This window comes from Cavia porcellus, unplaced genomic scaffold, assembly GCF_034190915.1.
Source record: "Cavia porcellus strain 051 isolate PalLab524CR breed Dunkin Hartley unplaced genomic scaffold, mCavPor4.1 scaffold_13, whole genome shotgun sequence".
NCBI lineage: Eukaryota > Metazoa > Chordata > Mammalia > Rodentia > Caviidae > Cavia > Cavia porcellus.
In genome coordinates, this window is record NW_026947496.1 from 47,681,081 (window position 1) to 47,697,503 (window position 16,423).

The 16,423-nt window shown below is 38.6% G+C and overlaps 1 protein-coding gene across 3 annotated transcripts in view; it reads right to left on the reverse strand.

Annotated features, from left to right (window-relative positions):
• Fbh1 (F-box DNA helicase 1) overlaps positions 1-16,311 on the reverse strand; it is a 57,374-nt gene extending 41,063 nt beyond the window's left edge. Inside the window, exon 1 of one of the 3 annotated variants that reach the window (XM_063260171.1) lies at positions 16,154-16,311. In XM_063260171.1, the coding sequence (XP_063116241.1) occupies position 16,154 (1 nt within the window). In that variant the 5' untranslated portion in view covers positions 16,155-16,311. Of the gene's footprint in view, positions 1-16,104 lie in introns of all 3 variants that reach the window. The other 2 variants (XM_063260172.1, XM_063260173.1) reach the window with 2 other exon arrangements.
• Between the last annotated feature and the right edge of the window lie 112 nt (positions 16,312-16,423).

Genomic DNA, 16,423 nt, shown 5'->3' on the forward strand with positions numbered 1-16,423 from the left:
GAAAAGGAATTGGACACCATTAACAATAGAAATAGGTATCAACAGATAGAGGGTACCTCATGTAATTAGAAGGTGAACACCTACTGCCAAATTGCCTTGGAGAAGAAAAGTTTTCAGAATAAAACCATTAAGAAATGGCACCAACAAAACTCCAATTTATATGATGCAAAGACCTCCTGAGTTGAGTGATGGTAAGACAGGTAACACATTAGCCTTCTGAAAAAAACTGAAAGAAATGGAGAAACACATAACCAGTCCCATTAGACTCAGTTAAAAATTCTGATGCCTACTTACCCAAATCTATATTCCTAAATCTGACTTTTGGAAACACACAAAACTGACGCTACTTAGTATAAGATTTCTATGTTCATATTTACAGAATAAACCTTGGGATTTTTCTGTAAAGCATGTAAGACTGGCTCTATCCTAGACTTTGCCACCCACCTAAATATAATAATAATGTTCTAAATCAAAATAAAAATCCTAAAGTGTTGATATTGGCAATCAACTAGTTATATAAGTCTTAAACATATGTTAAACAGTAAAAACATAGTATATATACTCCAACATAAGGAACTAGTCTGCCTTTGTCAGTCTGCCCCTCATTAATAGGCGTAGGCCCCTTAGGCCACGTGAGGACAGACAACCACCTATGGTATCATCCAGGAAGTGAACCCTTACCAGACACCAAATCTCTTGAGTGTTTTGGCCCTGGATTTCCCAGCTTCCAGAATTGTGAGGAAGAAATTTCTGTTGTTTATAAGCTACTTAGTTTCTGTAGCAGTCTAAATAGACTAAGACAGTACATGTTCCATAAACACTGGGTGAAGGGCCTGACCAGAACAGCCAGACCCAAGCCTTTCCCTGTGAGTCAGTGCCATTTGTGGACCTGGGGTAGAGAGAACAAGAACACACTAGCAAGAAAGCCCAGTCTGGGAACCAGTACCATGCGCAGGTCACCACTGGACTGGAGAAGCCAGACCCCAACCCCTTCCAGCATGCGGGCTGGTAAACAAGAAGTACCAATCCTCTCTGCCACCACCTTAAGCAACCAGCTAATCCGGAGAAACACAGGCTGTGATGATACCTATCAAGGTGAAATGCAATTGGAGCATATGGTGCTTTGGTGTTTTACTAACATCGCAGGTCTACGGCCAGTGGTCTGATCAAAGGTTCAGAGGATAATGGTACACAGTGTGACATCTAGGGGGGGAATCTCCTTCTGAGGATTGCAGCCACTGTTGATTCCTTATGGTCTTGTTTTTAAGTCCTATATCATTTCCATTGTTTTGTTGGGTTGGGTTTTATTCTCTTTTGTTTGATTATGCCAAATTCAATGGCAGGAGCAGCTGTTTCAAAGATAGCATGATATATTATGATAGCAATTTTACTACTGGCTTGTTTTGAAGTCCTTTATTGCATTCATTGTTCTGTTTTTACTGTTTCTGTTCTACGCTGTTCTGCTTGATTTTTACTAGGTCCGAAGTTAGCTGTAGTTATTTTGAAAACATCAAAAGGCATTATGGTAATTATTGTTGATTTTGTAATGTTTTGAAGTCCTGTATCTATTACACTGATTGTTTTGATTGGTTTTATTGTTTTATCATCTTTAAAGTTAAAAAATAAAAACCACTGGGTGAAGAATGATGAGGAAGGCAATATCAAAGTGGGAAGGGTGACTGGTAAAGAAGCCTAAATCTACATCACTAGGACATGACCAGGGCAGAAGCATGGGGAAGTCTCCTCCTTCAAGGCCAGACATGAGAACTGTGTTGGCACACAGCTATAATCCCAGCACTAGACACACAGAGACAGGAGGACTGCCACGAGCTCAAGGCCAGCCTAAACTACATGGCAAGACCCTGTCACAAAACAAAACAAAACAAAACAAAGCAAAGCAGAACAACATCAGACAAACAAGAGAACATCAAAAATTTTCAGTCCCTGAAAGAATTCTTTTGGGGAAAGTAAGTAATATTATTTATGTATTTACTTCATAAAATATAGCTAAATCAAAAACGCTTGCCTGAAAAGATTAAACATTTGCAGAACTCTAACAAAGGCACAGAAATAAAAGAGCTCATGAGGGTGTTAGAACATAGTGTTCTCCTTCCACAGAGTTCCCACAGATTCCAGTTATTTTGGGCATACAGCCATTATGGAAAGAACTGTGATTAACAACTAGAGAAGAGGGATACTTGACTAGGTGATCTAACTAACATAAGATAACTGTATTAAGCACTAGGAGTGGTGTTACCTAATCATGTCTTATCTAGGAGATAAAGCCAGCATTTTCAACAGATTAACATGTGAAAAATGATTTCTCTGACTTTAGCAGTAGTCAGAAAAATTAAACTGTTCTTAGGTCTCTTTAAAGTAAGTCTTGTGATATGTAAGTAGGAGCCAAGGACCTGAGTTTAACTCCTCGGGTTAAACAAGTCATTTAATACCTCCTCAAAAACCCCTTATTGGCTGAGTAGTACATCAAGAGACCCTTCCTCCTGGCAGGTGCATCACTAAAGTCTATGAAAATAAGGAATAAAACAATATTGTACATTAAATTCATGGAATGAGAAGTACATAAGTACCCATGACACCCACACTGGGGTGACACCTACCTCCACATGTATGTCCAAATCTAGCAACAAACACCTTAGTATATGACTACCACCCCAATCTGAGTGCCTCCTAAAAGACACATAAGTTTTATGTTAACAGTATTAGTGTTCTTGCTAAACTGTTTCCTTTAGAACACTAAAATTCTAATCACTCTTCTGTTTTTATTAATGTGTTTTTTTTAAAGAGCAAAACCTATTTATTGAGAGAAAAAAAGCTTCTGTCCAAGAGAGAGACAGAAGGGGTCCTGAGTGGGTTGCCCTAATATTTTTTTAAAAAGCAGTTCAAATACAACCTTATCAGAATAAAGATGCTCAAAATGATACCTCTTCCATAAAACCTTCCTCCCTGAGTCACCCAAACCTAATGGTACTTCCCTGTCCTCACATGGCATGTGTACATTACATCATTCTTAAAGGACATTCACTGTTAGAAACTGCTCATGTGAATTGTTAAGGAGTGAGGTTAAAAAGTGCTACATGATTAATATGTACATATAAAGGGAAGCTATGGTTCAACCCAGTTCTTGTGGATGAAGAGACATTAGATTCCTTGTGAGGCTTTCCAAACTGTATAAGGCCACCCAGAGATCAGTCCTCTCCATACCAAAATGGGCATTTGTAGCCTTCTTTGAGACTCTCTACCACAGTGACTAACAGAAATGTGTCATATCCCACTGGGGTTAAAATGAGAAAAAAAAATAAGAATGTATAAAAATCATTTTGTTAAACAGAATTTTGCCTAGGCTCAAATAATTCCATTCCCATACTTCTCTTTGTGGGATGGCTTTCTCAGAGTGACTTTTCTCTGTCCCTTCCTCCTTTTGTAGGATCTTCATATCTCTCTGTTAGTCTTCGGCTTTTTGGAGGACCACTAACCCTTTGCTGAACTCAAGATGGTCATGACCTAGAGTTTAGTTCTTTATCAATTGTCAAGGCTCTTCCTCTGACGATAGTCTATTCCATCGTAGCCCACTTCTATTCATGCCGTTCTCCAGAACTCATTACAGATCTAAAGGAACAGGATAAAGATAGTAACTGCCTAGAATTCCTGAACTATTATTGTTAAACACTGTCCTTTAAAACGGAAAGAATCAAGTTAATTGTCTAGTAGAAAGCACCTCAACAGAGAAACTGCTTGTAACACCATACTACATTTAACTTTGCTAATTAAATATTTGCTGAACCACCTAATCTCACGGGGTTAATTTCTCCATATACTCCTCCTCATCTTTTCTCTGGTTCTGTGAAGATGACCAAGCAGACACCTGGTCTCTGATATCTTCTTTGGAAATAAAACAGGTGTACTGCAACATAGCCTATTATATGATTGTAGAAACTGACAGGCCCATTTGTAGCCTGTGAAATCTAAGCCCAACTCAAAAACAATTAACTATGTTATCCTTCAACTCTAGCATTCTAAAAAATATTCAATGGGGCCAGTAAACACTTAGCAATAATAAAACTACTCCCATACATCTCTGAGACACTGGTAACAATTCTTTTTTAAGTATAGATTTAACATTTGTATTATAAGAATTATTATTTTTAATATATCTTCATTGTATTGTTGATATTATATTATTATATTATATATTAATTACTAGTATAAGGGCATATTAATATGTCTTCTAATCCTAGGCTAAAATCTCTGTGTTCTACTAGAAAGGAATAAGGAACTTACTCATCTCTGAGATTGAACACACACTGTCTTACAAGTAACTGCTGACAAAATGAATAACTGTGCACTTACAGGGTTTTCTTCTAAACCTGAGACTGCCTTCTTTGGCTCTGAAGCCCTGTAACTGTGATAGCAAGTCTTTTAGACTTTAAATGATACAAACAGCCTGCTACAGCATGCATACATTGCACTCTCCATCACTGTCCTATACTATCTTGCAGCCCCTGAATGCTTTATAGCTATGGCAGTTCTTTTCCACATTCTATTCAATCTTCACAGCAAGCCCATAATTGTGCCACAACTACCCTTAGCCTCAGACAAGACTTGCCTGAAGTCACAACACTGTCCACAGTGATGGTGACAGCGTGAGAATTTAGGTCCTCTGACACTCCAGGACCGGAGTTCTGTCTACTGCAACATTCTCCTGTCTATATCCAGGAAGCTTACGAGCAGCTTTGAAAAACCTCAAGTTTAATTCCAGTATCACTTTGATTTTTCATTGTGAAACATCAGAACCAAAGAAATTTAATAACAAATCAAGTACTCAGAAAACATTAACTATAAGGAAAATATTACTACATACTATACTATTATAGCTTGTGTTTAGATGTTCCTCCAAAGCTTCCGGCAGTCACAGGTGGGGCTTTGGAGAGGTGGTTGGATCTAGAGTGTGCAATGCTGGGGTACAGTGTATGATGGTAGGATCAAGGGTGTGTGATTACTAAATTAAGTCCACTGATTGGTTTGGAGTGGATAATGGGAAAGTCGTCCCTGGGTGTCAGGAATACCCAGCCAAAGGGTGAGTAGCAGTGGACAGAACATAACTGGCAGACAGAGCTACCATGATGGCTCACTGCTTGCTGCTGCTGCTGCTTGCTGCTTGCTGCCTGCCCTACTTTGCCTTGGACTGTTTTTCTCCTACAATGCCCCTTTGCCATGCCACCCTTGGAGCCAGCTATGAACTGAAACCTCTATAACCTATGAGCTATAATAAACCTCTCCTCCTTTAACTTTGGGTATCAGGTATTCTGTCTCAGCAACAAAAACAACAGAAAGCTGTGACAAGACTCAAAAAAGAAACACTTCTGAATATTTTGTCCCCATTAGCTCTAAAACAAAACAAACAAAATGTAGAAAAACCACATAATGCTGCCCTTTCTCTACTCTGTAAGACCAGATGTAAGACCTGAACTCTGCCAGAGACCACATCCTGCTTCTCTCTAAACCCAAAAGGTCCAAACCAGTTGGCTCAGTCTTTCCCAAGTCATCTAACACCATGAAATATCTACCACTCCCTTGCAAATACTCATTGACTAGAAAAAGCAAAAATGGGTTGGGCAGTTCACTCTATATGTTCCTCAAAAAGGAAAGAAATAATGAAAAGCACAGAAATGATTACTGTTTGCTGTCTAAAATATATCTTTATAAATTTGAAAGGCTTTTTCTACTATTAATTCACTTCAAGGTTACTTTTATGTAATTACTATGTCCCAGATTTATTATAAACTCCTTGACAGCTTTCTGTATGGTATTTTTGGTGCTAAGTGCTATTTTAGAACTGAAGATACAAAAATAAATAAGCCTGACCATAAGGCAGCTACCAAAACAAACACAAATTACTAAACATAAAGCAATATAAGTGCTACATAAATACATGCACAAAGTGCCATTTCTTAATAGTAAAGAAAACTGAATAGTTAAAGCTGGAAAAGGTTTTACAAAGGATTGAGCTTTAAAAGATAAGTGGGAGGGGGCTGGGGATTTAGCTCAATGGCATAAGCACCTGCCTTGCAAGCAGGCGGTCATGAGTTCGATCCCTGATACCGATTAAAAAAAAAATAAAAAAAATAAAAAAAGATAAATGGGATTCAGTCAGGCAGAAGAAACAATACCATTTATACAAACACACAGAAGTGAGCTGGGCATGGTGGCAGACACCTGAGAGTTCAAGGCCAGCCTGGGCTACAAAGTGAGTTCTAGGCCAGCCTGAACTGCATAGTGAAACCTTGTCTCAAGAAGACAAACAAACAAACAAAAGCCACAGAAGCACAGTAAAATGCTGGTGTAGGAGAAAAGGTAAGTTTCAACACAACAGAGGTTTAGAGATAGGCAGTGACAGGAAACAAGAGGGGAAATGAATTTGGAACCAAACTGCAAAAGTCCTTTAATAGCACTACTGGCATTCATTGTGTAGGCAATTCAGGGTATTACACAGTTTTTAAGCAGAGCCATTACACAAATTTAGATGAACATGGAGATTGTGAGGAAAATAAATGAAAAAGTTCCGGTACTAGCCTAGGTGAAAGTTGGCAAAGACTTGAAAGCAGCAGAAACTTGGCAAAGAGAACATATGAATACCAATGAGTTTTCTTTTTTTTTTTAACAAGATAAAAACAGCAAAGATAACTGACATTTTTAGTAGAATATTAAGAATGAAGATATCATCAACCATTAAAGAAGAAAGTGTTTTTGTTTTAATTACGTGGGGGAGTTGAGATGTGGTCTTGCCATGGACTCTATGGTTAGCCTTGACTTCACTATGTCACCTGGACTGGCAACTTAAGATCTTCCTGCCTCGACCTCTTGAGCACTAGAAACAGCTGATTTAATAATTTTTTCATAGAACAAGAGGCCTAAGATTCTGGTTTTGAAAATAATTTGAGATATTTTGGTGAATGATAAATTTCTAGGAGTTAGGTAGTATCACAGACAAGCTAAGACAGGATCTAAATTCAGTTTACAAATACAAACCAGCCTAGGAAGTATATGATGGGCAGAAAAAATGAAGATGGTAGCACATCTGAAATTAGAATTTGAAGTGAAATAGCTTGCTGTATTCTCAAATCAGGAAGTATGTCAAATAATCAGTACTCCAAAGACCTTACTAAATGTTACATACCCAGAAAATACAAGATAAAGACAACTATCAAACCACAATGCCGGGGACAACTCCATGAGAACTAGTAAAGAATCAGATCACAAACTCTAAGACCCTGCACAAAAGAAATGGGACACCTAATTGGGGGGAAAAAAGTGACACCCCAGAAACAGCTCTATCAATTAGCTTACTGCATGCCTCCCGCCTCCTCCAGAGCAGTTTAGCTCTAGAAAAACAAAGAGCTTGTGAGACAGATTCGTATGCATTATCACTCACACTCTTATCATTACCTAGCTATCTAAAAGAGGATAAAAACCAAAGCGAGTTCATAAAGCAGAAAGGAGAAGAGGACCCACAACACCAATTAAATAATCATTTATCCTAGATTTCATGTAGCCCACCCTATTGTGAACCACTTGGCTCACTCAACTTTGTTTAAAAAAAGGGGGTGGGGTGGGACTGGAGGCAAGCAGTAATTGTGTACTGGTAGAATAGGGCAATGGAGTAGAAAGGAACATCAGATACAGGAAGTGTGAAGCTACTAAATGCCTCGCTTCTGGTATCCACTGTATACAACAGCAACAGCTTAGCACGTTCTAAAACATGGTAGATTTCTTTTTTTTGTTTTTGTTTTTTGTCTTTTTTCCTTTTTATCGGTACCGGGGATCGAACTCACGACTGCCTGCTTGCAAGGCAGGCGTTTATGCCGCTGAGCTAAATCCCCAGCCCCAACATGGTGGATTTCAAAGCACTTTCACATCTTCCTTCTTTTTAGAGCAGTAAGACATAATAAACAACAAACACTGAAAACCTGACACTTGAATCTAGGTCTATCTCCAATGACTACAACATTTAGTAACTTAACCAAGTAGAATCTTATTAGTAAAACAGACTTATTGTCACAATTCTATCCCAGCATTTTACTTCATTAACTATTAGGCCTCAATTTTCCCAACTGGGAAACCAGAATGATGCTTTCTTACTGGGTTCCCTGTAGTTTAGCTAATCTACTGTCAAGTGCTTCGTAAACTACAGAGTGCAATTCCAAATGTAAAGAGTAATTGTTTCTAAGCCTGACACAGTAGACTGTCCTCTTATTGCAGGCAGCTGTGTTAGTTAGAAATATTATTGACAGACAGGGCTAAGCCCTCAAAGGAGTCACTGTAGAAATTCAGAGACCTTGCAACCTTGGAAGAGACAAACACCTTCTGCTATGGGCCACATCTCAAGACGAAAGGCAAAGAAAATATAACCACATCCTAAGGACTGATAGTCCAAATAGCTCTTTATCATCCTGAGGGAATGAGGATTCAGTTTCCCAACCCATATATTCAGGAAGGTTCACTGCTGTTAAGCATGCCTGTTTGCTATGCGACTCACTTTCCCATTTTTTCCTGATTTAATCCATTTTACCTGAGCAATTAATCTTATTGGTTGACCACAGTTCTGCCCCTCCTTATGACCATCTGTGAGTTCCCACTTTCCCCCACGTTGGACCTATCTAACCTCATGATTTTATGCTATAAATGTTCCTAAAAGACAGAGTCCCTGTATATGCAACTACAGTAAAGATGAAAAGACTCTACAATACACATTCTGGTTTGATAACTACCGGTTTTTGAAGTTCTATACTATATACAAAGTTGTGTTTTTATTAATACTGTTATGTACTGATATATTCAATTATACTATGTCTGATGATATAGCCACTTCTATTGATGATAACAAGTGACAATGCAGGAAACATGGTAGAACTCTTTGTACAAAGGTCTTATATGTTTTTTTTCATTTCATGTGTTTATAGGAATATGTTTTGTTTTGTCTTGCTTTGCTTTGTTTCTCCCTCTAATATAGAAAGGATAGAAATACATGTTAAAACTCATGCATGTGTAGAATCTATAAACAGTTTATGAGAACTGATCTTATGACACATGATGAAATGAACAGATACTTTTAAGAAAAAAAAAAAAGACACTAAAATACCCAGTGCTGATCCTAGTCATAATGTGAAACCCAGCAATAGTATTATTCTTTGTTCAGAGGTTTATTAGCCTGCTTGGATTTATTCAATCTCAACATAATTGAAGATATGGATAACTGCATGTATGTTTAAGTGTATACGATTGATAACCATATTTCTAAGTTTTTGTTGGGTAGTTGAACAGAACTGGTTGCAATTTCACTGTTTGAATCCCCACTTTATATGCTCCACTTTATTATCTTTTTTTTTTCACTTTAGTATCTTGAATAACTATTTGTAAGAAGACAATCTTTAATCATCAACTAGTGATTTCTTACTGTTTATTTTTTTCTTTGAAATTATGTATTATTTCTACCTGTTTTCTGTTTTGTTTAATCTTTCTTTAAATTAAATTTAAAAAATGACACTACAGTATCCAGTGCTGATCATGGAGTGTCATGATTTGAAACCCAGCAATACTATTATTCTTTGTTCAGAATGATTTTAACCTGCTTTAGTTTGTTTAATCTAAACATAAATGAAGATATGGATAACTGCATGTATGTTTAAGTGTATAGGATTGACAACCATGTTACTAAGTTTCTGTTGGACAGTTGAACAGAACTGTTTGTAGTCTCTCTGTTTGAATTCCCACTTTACATGTTCCATTTTTGTACCTTGAACAACTATTTGTAAAACGACAACATCAACTAGTGATTTCTTACTGTTATTTTTTTCTCTGAATGTATTATTTTTACCTATTTTCTGTTTTGTTTAATCTTTTTTTAAATTAAAAAAAAAAAAAAAGTCCCTGGCAACCCACTCAGTACCCCCATCTCATAACAGAAGCTTTCTTTCTCTCAATAAATACATTTCACTCTTAACCTCTGTTGTTTCTAAAATTCATTCTTCAATTTTAAAGAACACGAACTCGTACAAGACACACAGGAGATCAGGAGTTTCATTCCTCTGTATCATTTGGACCACAGAGATCATTGGACGGAGGTAAAAGTGCTTTGTTTTATAGACTCTGGACTGGGACTCATTAAGTAACAAACTTTTATGCTTCAAGTTTGCTTTGTCTTTGTCAGTTGCTTAAAATTACTGTGATAACTGCCTGCGATTTGCCCACTGTTTTTAATTGCCTTGTCTCCTAAAATAATGATAAATCTAAGTTAAAACATGGGACAGTTATAAAGTTATAATATTTAATACTACATTTTCATTATTGTGTTCTTGTATATGTTAAATTTAAATTAGTTGCTAAATTTACTGGTAATCCTTAGACAATAGCCCTAGGGAAAATAATATTAGAACATCTCTAATAATATTAGAACATCTTTAATATAAATTTCTGTAAAATGATTCTTCTTAAATAAAATCTAGCTCAGACTTAGAAAATATACATGCCTGCAATAAAACCAGGACTCTTTCCACAACTTAAAAAGCGTCAGGCTGGTGGCCAGTCTCTAAGACTGGAAGGTGAGGTTTCACTGAGACAGACTGGCTCTGATCCTCCTTTACATTCCAGAGGTAATGTCAAAGTTGTTCTGCTTCAGTTTCCTTCCTTTAACTTTACCTCTACTCATTTCTCATTTTGTACTTCCCTTATAGAGGCATGTAAAATCAGAAAAAGCTCTAGACCATTCAAACCTTTTCCTCCTAAGTTAAGCCCATAGAAAAATGAGTGTTTGCTAATACTGAAGACAGGGAAATCATCTTAGATGAGGAACCCATACCCCATATCTGGGTCAGATGAGACATGGAATTGTGCCCGTCCAGGAGAACATACATAAAAGCCATGTCCTGGCTTAATGTTCTGGGCCACGATTTCTCCCAGAGATTGAACCTGAGACACAGTGGGAAGAACCAACTTCCACATAACGATGGAAGGAGCTAGTCCCAAAAGCAGCACATGTATGGGACCTAAACACATTCAAAATATGGGGCTGGGGACTTAGCTCAGCGGCATAAGCGCCTGCCTTGCAAGAAGGCAGTCTTGAGTTCGATCCCTGGTACTGATAAAAACGAAAAAAACAAAAAGCATTCCCTGTGCACATTTAGAATAAGGAAGCTTTCCAACCTTTCAAGTTGTGGACTTTGAAACCTTTATTGTAAATTTATAGAGCACTAGGTAATTACCTTGCTCAGGCTTTTAACTATCCCTTACCGAATTTTGACAGTCAGTGATTACCACAGCTGTCACTCCTAAAAGCAGAAGACAAATTTTCCCAGTATCTGTTTGGTGAATCCCCACTGAAGCTAAAGGCCAAAAGAGCCAATGGAATAGTGACCAGACAGAGAGCTGGAGTCCTTTCTAAAGACTGATGTCTGCTTGTATGAGTCAATACAAAATGAGAACTGAGGGGTCATGGCCAAGAAACCCAAGGTTTCCTCAACAGGAACTAGTTCCTCAACCATAGAAAATCTCCACATTTCTATCATCCTTATTTCTTCACTAGTAGACTACAAACTCTCCCTAAGCCTTTCAGTGGATTTTAAGATCACTTAGACTATCTCTCCCTTTAGAGCTTAAACTGAGGCAGCTTGCAACAATTGCTTACACTTCACAGCAGCAACTAGTGAATAGCCTTTTCTGTGTGCCTAGAAGACTGATGTACCTTTTATTAACATAAAATATGATTGCTAGATGATAATTTATAAATTTAACCTGCGAGCTTCAAAGATACAGAAATTTAAATAAAGTATACCCATGTCCTGTTACTAGGAAAGGTTGCCTAGATAGTTAAATGAAAGACACAAGTGCCTGAAGACTTCTTTGCCCTAGTGCTCTGAGCAAAGCTCTTCCAGTCACTTCTACCTATCTCTAGAGGCAAGTTACTTTACAACCTGAGAAGCACTCTACCTGCAACTCACCTTTTTAAGGTATGCTCTCTTGCAATGGATGAAAGCGGTAGTTTATTACGAAGTTATACTTCCTTCTTTAAACATTCCTGTTACAATAACCCATAAATGTCAAACAGAAACAAAGTTCATGAGCTATCTGGGAAGATAAGATATTGAGCCAGGCAGAGAATGGATAGGCTGTCGAATTTATCTTTTACTCTCCAGATGGCATTCACTGACTCTGGAACAGAGTCAACCTGAAGACATTTATCAAACAGGAAAAATAAGGGTTAGTTATCACCTTTTTGCATAGGCAGATAGCTCAATGTCAGTCTCTTGCACTGCACGGCTAGAGACAGCTCAGGGAAAGTTCCTGAGATCCACTGCTGGTACAAAAAAAGGTTTCATAGCCTTAAATATTGCTTTTTACATTACAGACATGAGCAACTCAGTGTCAACACCCCTTACTCATTCTTAAGCACTGGAAGATGTTTCACCCTTCCATGTTGAAAAAGAGCCAACTAATATTTTTCTGCACATGTGCATGGCCTACCTACCCACTAGAGCCAAAACGGAATACAGAGGAAAGTATTAATTATGATGTTCTTTTACAACTAAAATCATACTGCAAGAAAGAGGAAAAATGGTTAAAAACGGTTTGTGATGAAACTTGAATTGCGTTAAGAGATAACTCTTATTTATGCTCCAGGTACAATAATAATCCTTATGAGTCCATTTCCATTAATAGATCTCTTTCTCTCAGTAACTTAAAGCAAATTAAGCTAGAACTAGGAAAATTTTCCAATGATCCTAATAAATACATAGATGTCTTCAGAGGATTTACTCAGACACATAAGCTAGGCTGGAAAGATGCAATGTTAGTCTTAAATCAAACATGAACTTCTAGTGAGAGATAAGCAGTATTACAAGACGCTATTGCATTTGGAGATGAATATCATATTGTTAATTTTAGATGGCCGTGCACAAGTAGTTCCCACCTAAGACCCCAAGTGGCCTGACAACAAAACAGGAGACTGGAACAGGAGACATTTTCAAATGGGTATTCTCCAAGGTCTAAGAAGGACAAAAGCCAAGACTTCTAGTTATTTTGAATTGTCAGCTATTTCTCAGGAGAAGGATGAAAAACCCCTCTGACTTCTCAGATCGTTTATCAGAGGCACTAATAAAACATATATCCATAGATCCTGATTCAATAGAGGGACAGATTTTGCTTAAAGACGTGTCTATTACTCAATCAACTCCAGACATTAGAAAAAAGCTACAAAAGATAGCCTTTGCTCCAGACAGTTCACTTGATTTTTAATAAAAACTGCTTCCTTAGTATTCTATAATCAGGACTGAGACAAAACCAAAAAGAGAAAACAAAGAGATCAAAAAAACAGCTGCCTTTTTGTGGCCTTAAAAATCCAGACCTTAAGATTCTTGGGGTTCCAAGAAAACTTCAATAATGACACCTATCTGCTATTGCTATTAAGAGGAACTGCCTTAAGAGGCCTCCAAGCCATGCCCTAATTGCAAAGGTGACCACTGGAGGCAGGACTGCCCTCCAAGGCCAAGATCCTAGAGTTCAGACCCATCCTATCAGATGGTCCAGCAAAACTGAAGGGCCTCTGGCACTCATCTCCTCCTCTGGCCAGACTGTCATCTCTGCCTTTCATCTTCGCAGAGGAGCCCTGAATAATCATGACAAGAAGTAAAAACCAGCCAAGTGCTGCTCATTGGCACATGTGTCTTTGTCCTTCTCAACTCTGGTCTTCTTTCCAAGGATTGTACCTTAATACAGTCACCAAAATATAGGTTACTTAAACTGTAACTAGGATAAATAGGATAACTTTCTCTTTACTCATTCCTTTTTGTTATGCTTAAAAGCCTGACTCCAATTCTAGAGAGATTTTTTTCGTGTCTAAATGCTGTTTCACATATATATCTCAAAGTTGCCAACTAATCAAACTGATGCTGAAACTGGTTTTTACAAATATAGTACATACTGTTGTTCATATATAAAACCTTAAGAGTTTTTCGTTTGTCAAAATAATGTATTAATCTGGTTCTTGTAAATTAACCAAATTTACAGATAATTATAACTAAAGCTAGAGGGATTTTTGACAAAATAGCAGGCTCCATCAAGAAAGGGACCTAAATGTCAATAGGTTACAAATCCTATAACTTAGAAACAGTTTCTAAACTTAACTGTTAGCGCTAATGCTCATTCTTTGATTATACACACTCTGACTAAAGTTTATTGTTGCCTAAAAGGTGCCAATCCACAAGGCATCACACAGATAAAAATAATAATATGCTAGATTCCTTTTAGATTTTTTTTTACTGAGATCCATTAGATCTTGTACAGAGTTATATGACATATATTGAGGCCTTAATTAACTATACTCATCAGGCCTTAAATGACACCACAGCTGATCTCTCTCTCCTAAATAAAAAAGGTAAAATTAATGAAACAGGACATCTCCCAACTTGGATGACATCAGACATTCTAACCGCATAGGAGTTACTTATGCAATTTTAAAAACTGTAAGTGTGTACATTCCTGATCCTTCTGCTTAATATCTCAATAACTGTTCAAGACCCTAGATGACAAATCAATGACATGTCAGATTCTAAAATTCCCTGGACCTTATTCTTTTTCCTTCTTATGGGAAGCCATTACTAGTTCTTCTTCGTGGGTATCTTTGTTAACTATATTCATAATTATCTTTGTTGATTCTATTATTTGGCCCATGCATTCTTAATTGTTTCTTTGGCTTTGTTTCCTCCAGATTTAAAGCTATACACCAACCCAAGATGAAAATGCCTGGTGTCTCCTGAAGGCCATTAACTAGTAACCTCTGCAGAAGTACCCCTGACTGCAGATCACCAACCAGAACCCCCGTCAGCCTAAAGAAACCAGATAGGTCACGGCCCATTACCATCCCGTGTTAGTTCAAGTTACTTCTTCAGAGCGGGGAATGTTACAGGCACCTTAGTTAGAAATATTATAGGCAGTCAGACACGGCTGAACCCTCAAAGGAACCACTGCAGAAGTTCAGAGACCTTGCAGCCTTGGAAGAGACAAACACCTTCTGCTATGGGCCACATCTCAAGACGAATGGCAAAGAAAATATAACCACATTCTAAGGACTGATAGTCCAAAGAGTTCTTTGTCACCCTGAGGAAATCAGAAGTCAATGTCCTAAGCCATACAGGAAGGGTCACTACTGTTAAGCATGCCTGTTTGCTATGCGACTCGCCTTCCCATTTGTTCCTGATTTAATCAATTTTATCTGAGCAATTAATCTTATTGGTTGACCACAGTTCTGTCCCTCCTTAAGACCATCTGTGAGTTCCCACTTTCCCCCACGTTGGACCTATCTAACCTCATGACTTTACTCTATAAATGTTCCTAAAAGACAGAGTCCCTGGCAACCCACTCAGGACCCACCTGTCTCTCAGACAGAAGCTTTGTTTCTCACAATAAATATATTCCACTCCTAACCTCCCTTGTTCCTAAAATTCATTCTTCGAATTTAGAGAACACGAACTCGAACTCGTAAAGGGCATATAGCAGGTCGGCAGTTTCATTCCACTCTTACCTCCCAAAGAATCTAAAAACAACAACAGGTTAAATGACGAACTAGTTCTTCATAAAAGTCGGTAAGGAAACCAACACCTAATTAATTTCTTCCATCACCACATGTAACTTGCTCAGATATCAATAAATCCCTCAAAAGCCCAACGCTTTCCCACATCACCTTAATCTTCTCATATTCCGGTAAGCGGAAGGGAGAGAATCAATGAAAAGGATGCAACAAGGCAGCATAAAATGATTTGCCCAAGGTCAAAACACTAGAGCAGGAAAGCCTGCTCGGCCAGCGGTCCTGTTTACTTAGCCACTTCTGGCAGACTCCAAGAAACGGCGAAATGCTCTGACCAATCTAGGGCCTCAAGGAACAGCTCAAACTGGGGGCTCAAACACCGCTGGAGTTCACAAGCGCCCCGGCCTCCCCAGCGCACTCCCCGCAGAATCGAGCCCCACACCCACCGCGGCCAGGGCCGCACCCCCAAGACTGGAACCACAGCAAGGGGCCGCCGACAGCAAGTTTCCTACCCGGCGTAAACCTGCCCGCACTCCCTGCCAGGCCGAAGGTCTCACGCACTATGGGGTTCCGAACGCGGGGTCAGGTCGCTGTTGCCTCCCGCAGTCCTGCACGCTAGCCGTCCAGTCCAGCTTTCCCCCACTGCAAGGTCCCACTTCGCCTCCTACAGCCGAGCAGACTGCAGCCGACTTCCTCTACGGGCCCCGCCCCGCCGCAACCCAGAGAAGCGCCCTCCGCCGGCGCTGACGAACGGCCTCCAAATCCAATAGAGACGCGCAACAGGAAGGGAACTCATGACTGACGGCTCTTTAGACCAATAAAAATATGATC